This window comes from Myotis yumanensis, unplaced genomic scaffold (genome assembly GCF_028538775.1).
Source record: "Myotis yumanensis isolate MYYU_CA2020_CCGP unplaced genomic scaffold, mMyoYum1.0.hap1 SCAF_11, whole genome shotgun sequence".
NCBI lineage: Eukaryota > Metazoa > Chordata > Mammalia > Chiroptera > Vespertilionidae > Myotis > Myotis yumanensis.
The window spans coordinates 22,291,003-22,309,166 of NW_027223762.1; the positions used below are offsets into that span (position 1 = coordinate 22,291,003).

General features: G+C 37.8%; 1 protein-coding gene across 2 annotated transcripts in view; it reads left to right on the plus strand.

Moving 5' to 3' along the window:
- Positions 1-18,164, plus strand: part of PLEKHH2 (pleckstrin homology, MyTH4 and FERM domain containing H2) — an 81,082-nt gene that overhangs the window by 12,619 nt on the left and 50,299 nt on the right. For both annotated transcript variants that reach the window (XM_070429115.1, XM_070429116.1), the window contains exons 3-8: positions 919-981; positions 8,101-8,250; positions 10,322-10,405; positions 11,005-11,086; positions 12,759-12,944; positions 15,116-16,077. In XM_070429115.1, coding sequence (XP_070285216.1) covers positions 919-981; positions 8,101-8,250; positions 10,322-10,405; positions 11,005-11,086; positions 12,759-12,944; positions 15,116-16,077 — 1,527 coding nt within the window. The remainder of the gene's footprint in view (positions 1-918; positions 982-8,100; positions 8,251-10,321; positions 10,406-11,004; positions 11,087-12,758; positions 12,945-15,115; positions 16,078-18,164) is intronic.

Consider the following 18,164-nt stretch of genomic DNA (forward strand, 5'->3'; position numbering starts at 1 on the left):
TCAAATTCCAAATTGAGCTTCTCTTGGTTCTCTTTCCCTGCATTTCTGCAAGAACTCCTGCATATTTCAGGCAGACTGCCAGCTGCATGTCTTCAGATCACTTCCAAATCGCTTAGCTCTGCACACTTTTAGAAGGATAAGTCTTTTCATAGGTTCTATTCTTAAGACAATTCCTCCTTCCATAGTCATGTATTTAAAGTCGCCAGATGTTGTCGTGTGGCCCAGATAGGAGGGTAGTGATACATCCCTAGGAAACAGAAGCTACTTTAAATTTTCAGTGACAGCAAGTGTAGTGGGATGTGCAAGGAAGAACCAGTTGTAGTTGTTGCCATACTTTTCAAAGACATAGTTGTAAGTTTTCCTCATCTGTATCCACATCATCGTTAAAATGTTAAACAAATTAATCACTTTTAGGACTGTTGGGCTCTGCTTTGTTCCAGTGTGGACCTAAGTATTTTTCAGTACAGCCCAATCATGGTCATTTTTGGATTCTCCAAGAAAGAGAGAGGAAATACAGCTTATGAGAATATACCACTTTCTGATATCATTGTGACTTTCTGATCAACAAATCAAGAATGACATTTGAGGTTTTACCATTCTCTTAAAGTTAATTTATTGTTTTTATTACGTGTTGACGAATAATTTTTAATTTACAGTCCAATGGAGAAAATTCTATTGATGTATACTCATGTGTTATATATTACATTGTATTAAAAGTATCAAACCTTTGGCATTTTGTTTGATCTGTTTTTAAATGTGCACTGAAAGAGCCTTTAATGTGGTAAATTGTATGTCATTCATATCCATTGAACTACTTTAAATATTTCTTAAAAAGTTGATGACATTGTGAGATTTCTAAGTGCCTTTCAAAAGGGAAATACGAGCTTTTCTATTTTTTCTATTTTCCTCACTTTACAGATGCAACAGCTTGAGAGACAAGTTATTGATGCTGAACGTCAAGCAGAAAAAGCTTTTCAACAGGTAGGGTATAATTTTAGTTAAAAATGCCCTTTTCTCCCTCTACTAATGTCAACATTGTTTTGCCCAAAACAGTCCTCAAACTAGTCTTCTGCCCTCCTCTACATACTATCATTTTGACTCTTCATGAGCTGGATCCATAGAGAAATGGAGAATCTAGCTTTATTTTGCCACTTAACTGGTTTTCAAAAGGATAAATATTCTTCTGTTAGGAAGTTTCATCTTACTTTTGAGAAAATCAAATATAAATTTTATGGTAATCCTAATCAAAATGAAGTTTTGTATGTAAATAATATAGCAGCTTTATTTACAGTAATAAAGAGTTGGAAATAATATGAATGCCATGTCATAGAAGAATAAAGGAGTGAACTATATCCACTCCATGAAGCATTAAACAACAATTAAAAATAATATAATAGCTTGACCGGTGTTGCTCAGTGGTTGAGTGTTGACCCAGGAACCCAAGAGATTGAGGTTCGATTCCCAGTCAGGGCACATGCCTGGGTTTTTAACTCAATTCCTAGTAAGGGGTGTGCAGGAGGCAGCTGATCAGTGATTCTCTCTCATCATTGATGTTTCTATCTCTCTCCCTCCCCCTCTCCCTTCCTCTCTCTGAGATAAAAACATGTTTTTAAAAAAACTTTAAAAATAATAATATGCCAAAACCGGTTTGGCTCAGTGGATAGAGCGTCGGCCTGCGGACTGAAGGGTCCCAGGTTCGATTCTGGTCAAGGGCATGTACCTGGGGTTGCGGGCACATCCCCAGTAGGAGATGTGCAGGAGGCGGCTGATCGATGTTTCTCTCTCATTGATGTTTCTAACTCTCTATCTCTCTCCCTTCCTCTCTGTAAAAAATCAATAAAATACATTAAAAAAAAAAATTAAAAAAAAAAATAATATTACAAAGAATATATACTACTAATATGGAACAATGCTTAGAGTTATATTAGGAAAACTATATACAAAATTTTACACTTAATATGTTAATAGGTTTGGGGAGACAAGTCAAATGCTTGATAAGTCACTTAACCCTTTCTGGGTCTTGCCAACAGCAAAATGAGTGGTTTGGATGAGGCCACCAACCTTAAAGTTTGTCTAATAACCTTAATCCATGGCTTCACATTTTATGAAAAGATGTCTATCAGATTCAGTCAAGTCAAGAATTTCAAAATTATTATTTCTCCAAGAAGTTTATATTAAATTTCTTATTCTTGCTCTAAATTTATCATGTTTCTGTCCTTCAATTTGATAATAGCATTATCAAATTATGTTTTCACCTAAAAGATTTAATTTCACACAGCAGATTCTTTTAGTGGCCTGACAAGTTTCCAAGGAAACCCAAACTAACCTAATCCTTAGTTTTCTTAAATTAATTATTCTTGAAAAGAAATTTTTTAAACTTTATTATGCCAAATGTCAACCCCTACAAGAGTATAGGTAATGAACACCCAATACCAACTTCAACAGTTAATTAACTCATGGTTACTCTATAACTCCATCCACTTTTCCCTCCTCACCCCCACACCAGGTTATTTTGAAACAAATCCCAGATATCTTATTTCACCCATGAGTATTTCAGCAACTAATCTAAAAATGAAGACTTAAAAATCTTAACCACAGTGCCATCATCACGTTAAAAAATTACCAATAATTCTCTAAAACCTCAACTTTAGGTATTGGTAGAAGTACTAGTACTTCTTAAGGATCTTTGCTGTGCTTGGTTTTTATATTTATTATTATTATTATTATTGATTTTAGAAAGAGGAAGGGAGAGAGAGAAACATCAATGTGAGAGAGAAACATTGTTCTGTTGTCTCTTGCACGCACCCCAACCAGGGATTGAACCCGCAACCTTGCGGTGTAAGGGACAATGCTCCAACCTACTGAGCCACACCAGCCGGGGCTTATATTCTTAGGTGATAGTAATATCTCCACTTCAATCTAAGTATTGGCTAAAAAGCCAATAATTAACAATAAAATTGTGAAAGGTTACTTATAGTCTATGAAAGACTCTTATTTTTATGACACTCTGTCATTCTACACCCAGTGTTTTGTTTCTTTTCTGTGGTGGGTCCTATATGTATGTCCCTGTTTAGCCCCACACCTTGCAGCACACATTTTGTCTGCCTCTCTGGCTTTCATGTCTACTTCCTTGTCTTCTCCTTTCTGATTTTGGCCTTTCCTGATGACATCTCTCTTTACCTCTAATGCCCCTGTCTGTCTCTATATGTCTCTCTACCCTTTCTTTCTCCTCTTTAACTACTCATACTATAGGGAAAAAGAAAGAAAGAAATTGAGAATGGCTTTGTTTGCCCTTTCTTATGTTGAAATACTTACTTTACATATATGGCACATTTATTTAGCTCTGAAAATTAAACTAAACTAAGTACATTTTATGTGTGATTTTCAGGGTGTTTTTTTTTTTTCCTTTGATTCACTGGATCTTAGTAGAAATAAAGAAACCCCATCCCCAATTCAAGGGAAGAAAACCATGGCAGTTTATAGCCATTAGGCTCATCTACTGATTTGATAAGTTAACAGGAAGAACTTCTTATTTGACATTGTCCTTTGAGGATACCAGGTGTAAAGTTACTTAATTCTTTGTGCTACATTTTTAAGCAATAAAACATGATAGTTGATTATTTTAGACATATCGCCTTAAATCAGTTCCCACCCCTAAAAAAGGAGTAAGATTTGAAAATCTCCCAGTTTCTATAGAATTTAGCCAAATCTGTATATGTTTCTTTTTGTGACAACACTTTAAATTTATTCAGTACCTATTTTTTATGCTTCCAATGGAATTTTTTCTTAAATACTTCATAATGAACCTAAAAGTTAACAGGAAATATAAACAGAGCAGATGAATTCTCATGCACCAATTATAGCACCTTGCTTTGGCCTTTACAAGATTAAGTAAATATTATTAAGTTGGGGCAACTGAATCCTCTGCTATCTTTAACAGTTTCCATGGGACTGTGGCCTATCTGTTGTTTATGTTGCTTAAATTCAGCTTGTCCTTTGTCATTGAGCCATATCCTAAGACTTAAACTGTACTTTATTAACCGAAAAGGAATGTTTCACCACTAAAAGCAGTAGTCAGCTGAAACCAGCTCAACAGGATGCTTTTAAGCTTTGACCATTTTTCTTCTTGTTTATTCATGAGTGGCATCACCTGCAAAACCATTACATACGTGGGCTTTAGAAAAAAATCACATATTTCCCCAGAGGCATATTGGCCGTCTTTATACTTAATGCTGTAGTACATTTTTATTGTTATTCACAACTGTTGAAAGCAGTGTGTGCAGATCAACCCACTACTGTTTATGAGTATTCTATGAGACAGAACAACAACAAGTAGCACATTTGGATATAATGATCCACAGGATTCATTCCCAAGTACCTGATTAGCCGTGTACTCAAAGGTACTACACGGTTTTATGCTAACCAAAGAGGGGTAAATAATTTCCCCTGGAGAAGTTTGTGTTTTCCTTGTGTCCGGAGTTCAATCACTTGCCTTTGTTTGTGATTGGTAGGAGCTGGATTTAAAGTTCCCCGTGACCATTCTAACATGTGGGCTAATCTGCTTTTCTGTAAAGTTGGTTCTTAGTATCCAAATCATTTTTGGTTCCTAATAAATGATTACTCCTCAGTCATCCTGATCTCCAGGGCCTGGCAAGCGTTTCTTTAACAACCAGTTTGAATTCATGTATGTTTGTTATTGGCCAATCTCTGAGTATTAAAATTTTTATATGGTCCAGATTAAATGAATGAAAAAAGAACCGGGCTATTTTCTGTGGACTTGTGGTAAGATATTTTGAAAGCGGCTTGGTTTTTCTATAAGCCTTTTCTGTAGCACTCTTATTCCTTAATTATCGAGGACGACTGCTGAATTCTGTGGAACTCGGTCTTCACAGGACCACTTAGAAAGTGGGTTGCCTGGCACTGCTTTGTGATCGCTCTCCCTAGGAGACTTTGCCATTTTTGCCAATCTTTTCCTTGCCTGGGAAAGTTGTTTATCTAAAAGTACTAATCAGTTTACAGAGTTGCACGTGCCAAAGATGCAGCCAAGGAGCTCTGACTGCAGCATTCATTCATAAAACGAGAACGCCTTTCAAACTGAACGTGTTTTTCAAGGGAGATGCGTACTCCCAAACCAGAGTTTTCCTAGGCAATAACAGGACAGTTTTATGTGGCAGCCCAAGGTCTGTAGGGTGGCTTGCTCTGACTTAATAAAAAGAGACTGTAGGTGTAGGCCTGGTAATGTTTATTTCTATTCTGATTCAGTTATTTTTGGTTTTCTTTAGCTTTATAGGCGTGGAAAATTTATTTCCTCCTAGGCGCTTTGGCTGATCTAATAATTAAACTGGCGTAAGAAAGATTTACAGGATAAAACCCCCCAATTTAATGATTTATGTATGGGAGCCCCATAAAGACATGAGGCTCATAGAAGAGAACAAATCAGGCAGCTTTCACACCTTTTAGACGAGAGAACAATCAATCTGTGAAAAATTGACAAGACAAAGGGGGTTGTGCTTCACTAAATTTGTGAAGAAGTAACAAGACTTGTTTATATCGTTTTCTTGGCCCTAAATTTCTTATTCCGGTGGTAAGAATGCCTTCTACCCTCCTGATTCAGGGAGGGTATCTTTCACATGGGAGATTTGTTTCCTGCTTTGGGGGGAACCAAAGAGGGTCAGAGTGTCCTTCTTGTACTGGCTGTTTCTCAAGTAACTTTAATTCAAATAATCAGTATGCCAACGAGGCATATTTGGGGCAGATCTATTCTGCTCCCCTTTAGGTTTATCATCTATTACTGGGTCCCTGGAGCAGAAATAGCATTTTGGACTTGGACTCTGCTCTTCTCTCTCTGCTTCCACAGCTACAGGATGTCCTGTGCAGAACTGGCTGTACCATCTTCAGATCGACCCTAGATACTCACTGTCCTGCTCCAGCTGTTTTTCATGACAGCATCTCTCATGTAGACCTGTGTCCTTGACTATGGGTCTGCAGTTTCTGCAGAAAGCCTGCTATATTATGTTAAAAAAAAAAAAATCTAAACCTTAAGACACAGGGGTCCTCAAACTACGGTCCACGGGCCACATGCGGCCCGCCGAAAACATTTATCCGGCCCGCCGGGTGTTTTTGCCGCCGCTGTGTGCATAGGAATTCGTTCGTAGTTTTTTTTTAAACTATAGTCCGGCCCTCCAACGGTCTGAGGGACAGTGAACTGGCCCCCTGTTTAAAAAGTTTGAGGACCCCTGCCTTAAGATAACTTAAAATTGTCTCTTAGATAGTGAAATACATTTTTATCTTTTTAAAAATCTACTTTTATTTTCATAGTTTCCATCCATGTGGGTGGTATTTAAATAGGACACTTTTGGCATTGGAGTTGGATTTACATTTATACGCTGAACCCACAGATGAAATCTTGTATTTATGGTTAAAAAACCAAAACTAACCTTAAGATCATCCTTTTAGATGTTAAGTATTTTTAAATATTAAGTAAGGACTGTGTGATTTTTCAGAGGTGTTTTTAATAGCTTAAGGTTTTTCATCCTAACTATAATCTTTAATTCCTCAAATGCTTTTGCATATTTCTCTTCCTTGCCCCTATAATCTGAAACATTGCTAAAATTACATTCTTGCTTATTTGGAGTATATAAACTAAAAGTCTTACTGTCGTAGAAATTGCCCAGCACTTCATTTTCTTTCTCACTGTCATTAACACTCACACATCCCTTCTAAGATTTCATATGCTCAAATGTGTTCTGCAAAAGATCCAAGCAGAGCCAATATATTTTAGATATTAAACTTGAGGCACCACTGTACCCCCAGACACACTCTTTTATCTTGTTCTTTTTTTCCCATTTCCCTTATCATCTTGTGTAACATACTGTATAATTTTTACACCTTTATTATACTTGTGATCTCTCTTACCCAGTAGATTTTAATTTCAATTCCAGCAAAGACTTTAGGCCCATTTTATTCACTGATGTCTTCCCAGGACCCAGAACAGGCCTGGCAGTGGCAGGTAGTCACTGAATATTTGTTAAATTAGTGAATCAATAAGCCTCACTTGGCATACTCTCCTACCTATATCTTGACACTCTTATTTTTAAAATATTTTTTATGATTCCATCAGTGGAGCTTAAGGTTCTTTTGATTTCCTTTTGCTTTCTATTATGTGTGTGTGTGTGTGTGTGTGTGTGTGTTTTCATGTAAGTTTAATTTTTCCCTCAAAATGTGTTATTATGCTAGGCCAGTGGTCGGCAAACTCATTAGTCAACAGAGCCAAATATCAACAGTACAATGATTGAAATTTCTTTTGAGAGCCACATTTTTTAAACTTCAACTATATAGGGAGGTACATTGTTATTCACTTAATTAGGGTTCTCCTAAGCTGGCCTTTGCTAAAAACGTCCTCAATCTGATTGAGGTACGTTAGCTGAGGTCGACCCCTTCCAACTCTCCCATCCACACTCGTCTTGTATACTTGTTTCGTCTATCTCCTTTCGTTCATCCTCTCTATATGTCCAAACCATTTCAACGTACCTTTCTCAAAATAGACTCGCCCAGGCCGAAAACCGACTTCTGCGCTTGGGCCACGAAGTTTCAATCGCACTGTACATGCACGCCCTCACGTGGTATTTTGTGGAAGAGCCACACTCAAGGGGCCAAAGAGCCGCATGTGGCTCGCGAGCCGTGGTTTGCCGATCACTGTACTAGGCCATCCAATTAGAGTCTTTACGTCACCACTCACCTTCTTTTCTTTATATTCCTACTTTGTTTAAAATATGAAAAAGTTAGGGCTGGAAACTTCCTGATTCTATACTCTTATGAAGTGCTTTGCATATTATTATTGTTCTATTAAACATGTACATTATATGATAGCAGTAATCTGCAAATCTCTAATGTACCCTTTTGTACCTCAGAGTTAACACCACTTGGCAAAGTAGTCTTCAGACTTGATAATTGTTATATATATTGAAATGTGCTGTGCAGTATTTTCCTTTTATGATGATAACTTTTAGGAAACTATTTAATGTTAAAGTGAAATTCTAAATTTAATACTATGATAAATTAAGTCCATGCCTAATTTTATTATTTACCTTCTGAACTTAGGTACAAGTTATGGAAGAGAAATTAAAAGCAGCTAATATTCAAACCAGTGAATCAGAGACAAGGTTATATAAAAAGTGTCAAGATCTGGAGACCCTGATACAGGAAAAAGATGATATCATACAAAACTTGGAACTGCAACTTGAAGAGCAGGTTAGGAAGAATTTGATCACTAAACAGTTCTAAATATATGCATTCATTTATGCATAATCACAAAGATGAAAGAGACAGAGCTTAAACTTCTAAATTTTGGTCAGAAATCTTACTCATTTGGTCAACCCATAGAACTGCATCACATTTATTGGTGAGAGGTGAAGGAAATGGCCTTCACCTTTAGTCTGGGGTAATTCTGAGACACTTTTTGTATGTGACAATGCTCCTAACTATAAAAGTGTGAGTGTAATGTTTAAGTTGAAAACACTTGGTTATCAGCAGGCATTTCTGTCTGTCAAATGTTTCAAGTAAATCTTTGTTTTAGAATGTTTAGGGTGTTGGGAATGTTGATGGCTTGTTATATTTTAAATATATGTTTGTGGCTAATTTGTCTGCTTAGAAATGTACACACTGCTTATAAACTACTTTATTGAGATCAAGTATTGTATTTAGTTCATTTTAAAAGTTTATTAGCAAAAAAAAAATTGCATTAGGATTATTTAGTGTCATTTAAATATGACCACTCTGAAATTGTTAAATATGTTAAATTACTTATTTTCCGCTTTTTTTTTTCATTTCTGTACGGATTGGTGTTTTGTTGGGTCAGTGGTTTTCAGCCTTCACCACCCCTGTTCCCCACCAACTGTAATTTATACAGTAGTCACATTCTCAGGAGTTTTGTGACCAAACTCGATTTTAAGTTGGTAAATTTGAGCTAGCGCTTTTTGATCTTCATTTTTTTTTCTGGATCTTTAAAAGCTAGTAGTGTTTGAGGGGGAAACAAAGTCATGCCCCAGAGGAGATTCTGACTCTCTTCCCCCCAACCTGGTTGACCCCCCCCCCCCCCATTGTTATAAACCCTAGACCATGGTTGGCAAACCGCGGCTCGCGAGCCACATGTGGCTCTTTGGCCCCTTGAGTGTGGCTCTTCCACAAAATACCACGTGCGGGCGCGCACGTACAGTGCAATTGAATCTTCGTGGCCCCTGCGCAGAAGTCAGTTTTCGGCCTGGGCGAGTCTATTTCTTCCTTGCATCACCGACAGGATATTTAGTACTAAATGACACGTGTTTAGTTGTAAAGTGTCTCTCCAAATTTGATTTCTTGTTATGCGCCAATTTTTCCTGACAAGTAAGACAGGTCGGAAGGCCATTTAAGTTTTGCATAAACGCGAAAGTCTCGGTCCATTCAACTTTAAATTCATGGTTTTCGTCTTCCGTTTTTCTTTGCTGCTTCTTTGTAGCCATGTCAAACAGGGCACCTAAAAAAATGTTTCATTTTATGATAATAAAGCCACCCATAGGAAATAATTACAATTCTTAAATTGATGACAAAAATACCGGTAGGATTTGCAGCTGGTTGGAAAAATACAGGTAACTTTATGCTTCGAGTAGGTACTTTTGTCACCTGCGCGCGATTTGTGGACGCGACTAGCACTAACCACTGCACAGTGAGACTGCTGACTGACGGGCTCACTCAACCTGTGCATGAATCGCACGCGCCTCCCCGCGCTGCGTATCCCTCGGCCCGCCTGCGCCGCGTCTCCAGTTGCCCGACCGCCAGACCGCCCGACCGCCCGACACCCCCCACTTCTTCTAACGCCACTTCTTCAAAATAGACTCACCCAGGCCAAAACCCGACTGCTGCGTATGGGCCACGAAGTTTCAATCGCACTGTACATGCACACCCGCACGTGATATTTTGTGGAAGAGCCACACTGAAGGGGCCAAAGAGCCACATGTGGCTCGCGAAACTCGGTTTGCCGACCACTGCCCTAGACCATTCTCAGAAATGGTTTCTTTTGTTGAAAAGTTCAGAGGATGGAGTTCAGTATATTATCTTTCAGAGAAAGAAAATAGCAATTGTTAAAACTAGTAATATTCACATATGCCATTATGGTTTCTTATTGTATCTGTTGGACAATTGTCATTTTTTACTCTATTTGGTCATTTGAAGGTAAAGGTATTAACTTTGAAATAGGTTTTAAGTGGATTTGCCTTTTTCTATGCATGATATGACATTTTTAGACCGGTGAGCTTATATTTGAACTAAACAAATAATGTTATTTCAGAAACAAATAAGGATACAAGAAGCTAAAATTATAGAAGAGAAAGCAGCTAAGATCAAAGAATGGGTAACACTTAAATTAAATGAGGTACGTACTGTTATATTTTGCCTTTTCTGTACCTTTTACTTCTTTTAAATAGATAAGTTATCAGAATATAGATCAGTCTAGGAGAAACAAAATTCTGAAAAGTTGGTTTGGCTGCTGTCTTTTGGTAAATGTTAGATAGGTAGCTTTTATTTTGATGTTCAATATATTTCTAAAATGAAAAATTTTGATAGGTTCGTGGTAATCAGTATAAGTAGCCTCATTCTAATTAGTTGATTTTTAACTCTAATTCATTAATTTAAAAAAATTATAGAACATGTGTATATCATAAAATTGTGTTCAGTATCTGAGAAGTACACATTATTTAGTTTACATGGCAGATTAAATGCTAAAATAATTTGTTTTAAAATAATTTTACAGTGAAAAGTCATAGGGGGTGAAAACACTTAAAACTCTTAGTTTTAGAAAAATTAATATTTAAGCCATAATTGTATAAGTTGATAACTTATGCTGATAAATCCATAAATCTTTCGTATTTTGCTTATGTGTAGTTAGGTATTAACATTTTCTACATATTATAATTCACTAGTATATTTTAGAAATGTTATTCCTATTTAAAAGAATACCGTATGTCCTTTTAGCTGGAATTGGAGAATCAGAATCTTCGTTTGATCAACCAAAACCAAACCGAAGAGATAAGAACAATACAGTCAAAACTACAAGGTATGAATACTTTAACTAAAATAGCTCAATTGGTTTTATTTGGTTACTAATATATAGAATTTTACTATTGAACACTTGAAATACGACTGGCACTACTAAGGAACTGAATTTTACATTTTATTTAATTTGAATTGATTTATATTTAAATAACCACATGTCCATATTAGAAAACACAGGTAGACAGTAGCAAGTAACACAAAGGAGATAATACTAATTTCAACATTTATTTTCAGATATGTTTGCTTAAAAAAATTTAGTCGCTCTGGCCTGTCTTTCTCAGTAGTTAGAGCACCGGCTTGTGCATTGAAGGGTCTTGGGTTCAATTCCTGGTCAAGGGCATGTACCTGGGTTGCAGTGTGGGAGGCAACCAATTGATGTGTCTCTCTCACATGGATGTTCCCTCCCTCCCTCCCTTCCACTTCCTCTAAAAATCAATGGTGATTAATTCAACTGTCAGCCCTTCTCCCTTTCCCTGAGGTCAGGGATATAGAGGATGAAGAGTGAGGCTGAAATTTCCAACCCTCTACTCCAGTGGTTCTCAACCTTCCTAATGCCGCGACCCTTTAATACAGTTCCTCATGTTGTGGTGACCCCCAACCATAAAATTATTTTCGTTGCCACTTCATAACTGTAATTTTGCTACTGTTATGAATTGTAATGTAAATATCTGATAATGCTGGATGTATTTTCATTGTTACAAATTGAACATAATTAAAGCATAGTGATTAATCACAAAAACAATATGTAATTATATATGTGTTTTCCAATGGTCTTAGGCGACCCCTGTGAAAGGGTTGTTCAACCCCCAAAGGGGTCGCGACCCACAGGTTGAGAACCGTTGCTCTAATCATTTGGCAACCAGGCCTCATCACTAATCATCAGAGAAATGCAAAACGACAATGAGATATCACCTCCTACCTGTCAGAATGACTATTATCAAAAAGACAAGAAATAACTAGGTGTTAGCAAGGATGTGGACAAAAGAGAACCCTTGTACACTGTTAGTGGTAATGTAAATTGGTTTAGCTACCATGGAAAGGAGTATGGAGATTTTAAAAAATTGAAAGTAGAACTACCATATATGATTCAGCAATTCTACTTCTGGGCATTTATCCGAGGAAAATGAAAACACTAATTCAAAAAGATATGTGCGCCCCATGTTCAATGCAGCATTATTTACAATAGCCAAGATACGGAAGCAATCTAAGTGTCTACTGATGGGTGAATGGATAAAGAAGCCAAGATACGTATGTGGAATATTACTCAGCCATAAAAAGAATGAAATCTCGGCATTTGTAACAACGTGATGAACCTCGAGGGCCTTATGCTAAGTTAAATAAGTCGGAAAAAAGACAAATTCCTTATGATCTTTTATATGTGGAATCTAAAAATAAATAAATAAAATGGAAAAACCAAGCTCACTGACACGGAGAACAGATTGGTGGTTGCCAGAAGCGATGGCTGGGTGGTGGGAGAAATGGGTGAGAACTTTTTTTAGTTTAAATAAATTGAATAATAAAAGAAAAAGAAAAAAGAAAGATGACCTTTAGGATTTTCAGGCTTTTATTCTGGCATAAGGAGTGATTTGTCCATGTTTTTATGTGCTTTGGTTCTGCGTTTATCAAGCTGTTGTGAAAAATTCAGATCTTGATTTTGATGAATGATCTTGCAGAAGTTCAAGGGAAGAAGTCATCCAGTGTTGGCACACCAAAGCTTTCGGAGGGCCAGCGCCTAAGCAGTTTGACCTTCGGGTGCTTTTCATCCCGAGCGAGGAGTCCTCCTCAAGTAGTAAGATCTGAGGAAATGAGCAAGATCCCATCTAAAGAACCTGAGTTCACTGAAGGAAAAGACATAGAAGGTATTCATGAACTAGCGGAATTTGCTTTGACATTTCTTAAAAGGGAAAAATCCTTATATAGCTTAATTTTCCTTTTTTAATTTTTAATTTTTCCATCACTCAAAAGGGCAAATATACAAAATCTATCTGAATGATTCATCCTAGTTTTCTTATTTTTTTTTCTTGACAGGTTCATGTCTTATGAGAATACTTTTATATTTTTTATTTTTAAATATATTTTATTGATTTTTCACAGAGAGGAAGGGAGAGGGATAGAGAATTAGAAACATCGATGAGAGAGAAACATCGATCAGCTGCCTCCTACACACCCCCTCCTGGGGATGTGCCCACAACCAAGGTACATGCCCTTGACCGGAATCGAACCTGGGACCCTTCAGTCCGCAGGCTGACGCTCTATCCACTGAGCCAAACCGGTTAGGGCAAGAATACTTTTAAAGAGATGTTCAACATTTAACTTTGTGTATCTAGCTATGTATTTTTTTTTTTTGAGAGTCTTTGCCAGTGAGGTAGAGGAGAAACTGATTTTCCCCTCTTGGTACTTCTTCCTGCAGTAGGAAGCAGTGATATTTAAAATTACAAAAAGGTTTACAGCCTGGCTGGTGTGGCTCAGCGGTAGAGCATCGGCCTATGGACTAGGAGGTCACAGTTCGATTCCTGGTGAGGGCACATGCCCAGGTTGTGGGCTCTATCTCAGTGTGGGGCATGCAGGAGGCAGCCCATCAGTGATTCTCTCTAATCATTGATGTTTCTATATCTCTCTCCCCCTCTTTTCCTCTCTCTGAAATTAATTTAAAAACAAAAAACATTTTAAAAAGGTTCACAGTTGCACCTACATGGTACTTGTTTCAGCTTAGAGTTTCAGATTAGTACTATGAACTTTCTGTTCATTATTTATTTTAAATATTTTTAAATTACCTAATATTAAATATGACGTTGCAAATTTCTAAAGAAAAAGAGCACCAGGGGACAATTTTTGTAGCTGCTTTGATTTTCCCTTTATTGCTTCAACGAGGAAAATATCTGCCTGGATGTTGAAACCCTAACCTCTGTGCAGATTTATATTCCTCTTTTAGTCTTAAAGCCCCTCTGAATGTTGCTTTGTGGTGCAGCTGCTGGCTTTGCCACCCAGGATGACTTTTCCCAGGTATTTCAGGGAGACTTGAATTTGCATCTTCTCTATTTTCAGTTCCCCCAAAGGAGAAAAATTATAGCCCTAAAAGTCTATGCTTGATTATGAAATTCTGAAAACTGCCTAATGCTTTTTCAGCTAGAAGGCTCCTTTGCTACTCACTTTGATGCCATTACTTTCATTTTTGTTGTTGTTTGTTGAGAAGGCTGCCTGTATTGAAACTTTAGTTCATTTGCAGATTTAACAAAGTGCCTGATACCAAGTTTCAGTTTATTTGTTCAGCCTCTATTTCCTTAGTTATAAAGGTCATACCTATGCTTCTGTTTTCAAAGTTTATTTTGTACTCTTTGATCTAAAATTTTAGTTCGCTGTTTCTGAAGCCAGTGGTTTATTCTGTTAATTATGTTATAAACAAAATAAGCCATATCTAAAGACATTGTAGAAGAGTGTAATTCTTATTATAAAAACACATTTTGAAGTTATGATTAAACCAGAAGTAGAGGGAGGAAAGCCCTTCTCTGTTTACGTTTTCTTCATGGTTTTGCATATTTATTTCATGTATTGAAGTTTGGAAACCAAGTTTGTTATTTAAACTATATTATGTTTAAATTTACATATGATGATTCTGAAATAGAATTGAAAGAGGGTTGTCATTCTCTTTGCTTCTAAAATCAATTTAAGAGTGTTCATGTTTTAGTGGCTGCTTTCTTTGATAGGTAGTGTTGCCTTATTTCATGTTTTGCTTCTTTGATTATCTCTCCTTAGACTATTGTCAGTTTTCCTCCCAGCATGTTTGTTTGTAAAAGCAGTTTCATTTTGATACTATGCTATTGAAGTGTCAGGGCTCCATGTTTTATATAAAGCTTATCGTTTCCAAACTTAGGTTTAAAAAAGTCATACAACTAAAAAAAAAATAAATAATGTAAATTAACTTTATTCTTATGAAAACTCCAGTTTTGACAGTGTAGTTACATAAAGCTAAATGCACAGAAAGATTATATTATTAAAGGCAAACATGTGAATGTGATATATGCTTTTCTAGAAATGGAAATTACAGAAAAGTCTGTCGATAACCACATTCAAGAAAACAGCCGAGGTCAGAGAACTTTGCGTCAAACCTCTTGTGGCTCAGAGCAGAATCGGAAATCAAGAACAAGCCTCGCTACAGAGGGCGGCATCTCCCAGAATTCTGGGGCTCCCGGGAGTGACTGGAGTTCCGATGAGGAAGACGGGAGCAAAGGAAGATCCAAGTCCAGGTACACGTCCACCCTGTCCAGCCACACGTCAGAGGAAGGGGTCCAGTGTAGCAGGATGGGCAGTGAAACCTATCTGACAGCGTCCGATGACAGCAGTTCTATATTTGAAGAAGAGACTTTCGGCATAAAGAGACCAGAGCACAAGAAGCTGTATTCTTGGCAGCAGGAAGCACAGTGGAAAGCTCAGAATAGTCTTCTTGGGAAGGGAAATCCTGAGTCGAGTAAAAAGGAGCACGATAGTTCCTCAGATGAACTGAATAAAAAATTTCAGTCTCAGAGGCTGGATTATTCATCGTCATCGAGTGAGGCCAACACCCCAAGCCCTATTTTGACCCCAGCTTTGACTCCAAAGCATCCTAACCTACTGCCTGGAAAAGGAACCCAATTAGTGCCTTCATCCAACCTGCCACCCCCCAAGTTAAGGATTCCTAATGTTTTCAGTATAAGTGTAGCACTGGCCAAAAGGCACCTAAGCCAGCCGCAGTTAAGTTCCGATAGGATGTTTGGTACAAACAGAAATGCCATAAGCATGATCCGGCCACTGAGACCCCAGGAAACAGATCTGGATCTGCTGGATGGCGACAGTACGGAAGTTTTGGAGAACATGGACACCAGTTGTGACGACGGATTGTTCTCCTATGACTCCCTGGAATCCCCATGTTCAGATGACCAGGAAAGCTGTGACTCAGCAAAGAAGGCGGCGTGCAGCAAACCTCCGACTCCTCCCCTGCACCGTTTTCCCTCCTGGGTAAATTGTATTGCTGTGTGCAGCACATGCACACTGTGTTTTGTTTTTTTTCTTAACACTCATTTTCAGGTTTCACTTCTTTTCCTGTTTCTTTTCAAATCCACCTTTGTTCTGATCATTCCCTGTTTTCAGAACAGAATTTCCCCTTCTCTTTCTCACTGAGTTCTGGATCAATGAGAAGAAAGACAAGGAGCCCTGACCGGTTTGGCTCAGTGAATAGAGCGCCGGCCTGCAGACTGAGGGGTCCCAGGTTCGATTCCGGTCAAGGGCATGTACCTTGGTTGCGGGCACATCCCCAGTAGGGGGTGTGCAGAAGGCAGCTGATCGATGTTTCTAACTCTCTATCCCTCTCCCTTCCACTCTGTAAAAAAAAAATCAATAAAATATATTTAAAAAAAGAAGCAAGACTAGGATAAGACCGATGGGAGAGCAAAATATTACCTTTATTACTGATTAAACTGATTTTAGAGAATTGGTGGGCAGAGGAGCTTTCTCATACTGGACCTTGGAGCTAGCTGACTGATTCACCAGCTGGTGCTGGACCCCCACAGGCTGCGGCCAGTGAGGCCCTGCCCTCGGAAACTTAAAGCCCAGAGCATGAACAAATGGTTGTTCTGAAGAGAAAGAAGAGAGGAAGGTGCTGGACTCTGCATGTCCAGTTTCTCCTTCTAAGCTTACCGATCTCATTAAGCCACTCCTTCTCCTCGGGGAGGGGAGAGTGAATAGTTGGAAAGAGATCAGGAGTGTTGAATTACTGGAGCCCCCTCCACATGTAAGAAAACATCTGGGGTGGAGAAGAAAGGTTCCTCTTTAACTGTGTTAATACTTGTGGGTGAATTCTCAACCAGGACGCTTCACTCTTATTGGTCATCAGTTTTTGAAGTTAATTATTTCATTGACTGGCTTTAAGAGAAATTTAATTTTACTCTTTATGAACTTATAAATCCATTCCTTTAACCAAAAGCATCTTCCTAAATATCCAGAATAGATTGAAATTCTTCCATTGAAACACTGACAATTAATACAATAATTCACCCATCAATTCATCCATCAATTTAAAAATTCTTCCTGTATTGAAACAAAGTGAAATGATCTGTTCTGTAGATTTAAGTTTTCCTTCCCATTTTGACATAATTTAACCTGTGGCCTCAAGAGAAACACCTGGGTTGCAGGAATTTGGGGTTTTTGGAGTCATGTTCTGTTATTACTTTTTTTATTTAGTGAGAAATGCAGTTTTTAGCAAATTAAGGTGACCATGTTTCCTAGTATAAATTCAGACCTTGAGCTGTATATGCTCTTATTTACTTTCAGAAGAACCTTTCATTTTCCATATGAAACCGTCTGCAGTTTATTACTAAATTCTGGACAGCAAAAAAAGAAAGGGGATGTTATTGGCATGTGAATCTCTGGAATTCCAAATATGTTATCCTTTAGGCAGCGTGCTTTTCTTATTATGTTGAGATTTCCAGAGATTTAGGTTAGGCTTTCAAGTTTGTTTTAGTTGGCAAACCATTTTACTTTTTTTTTTTTTTGCCTTTCTTGCTTTTCCTTGGCTGCTGAAACTATTCAATCCTGAAAAAGTACTATTGTTTTTCACAAACCCTTTAGCAGACTGGCCAAGTTTGAGATTTTATTTTTGTTTATTGGTATTTTCAGGTTTCACAAAAAAGAGATGTATTCTAATTACCTCAATTTATCAGAGTTTATTTTATTAAGAGTTTAAAGACATAGCCCATCCTTCTTGAACTTGACTGTCATTTAAAATTCAGTAGTCACTCTAGGGGGACAACATGTGATGATTGAACAGCACCTCTGATAGTCAACCCCTTCGAAACCGGTGACACCATTGCTCCAGGTCCAGTGGCTCACTTGTGCTTTCCTGTCTACAATGAGTCTGCTTTTCTCACCACTGCTAACTACTCTTCTTCACTCTCCCCTGACTTCTCACTGCCTCACATCTCCTGCTTACTGTCTTATCCTATATAATAAAAGGCTAATATGCAAATTGTCCCCTAAACTAGGAGTTCCACCGGAAGTTTGACCAGGAGACGGGCCAGCCCACCAACCTCCTCTGTCTCCTCCCCGCT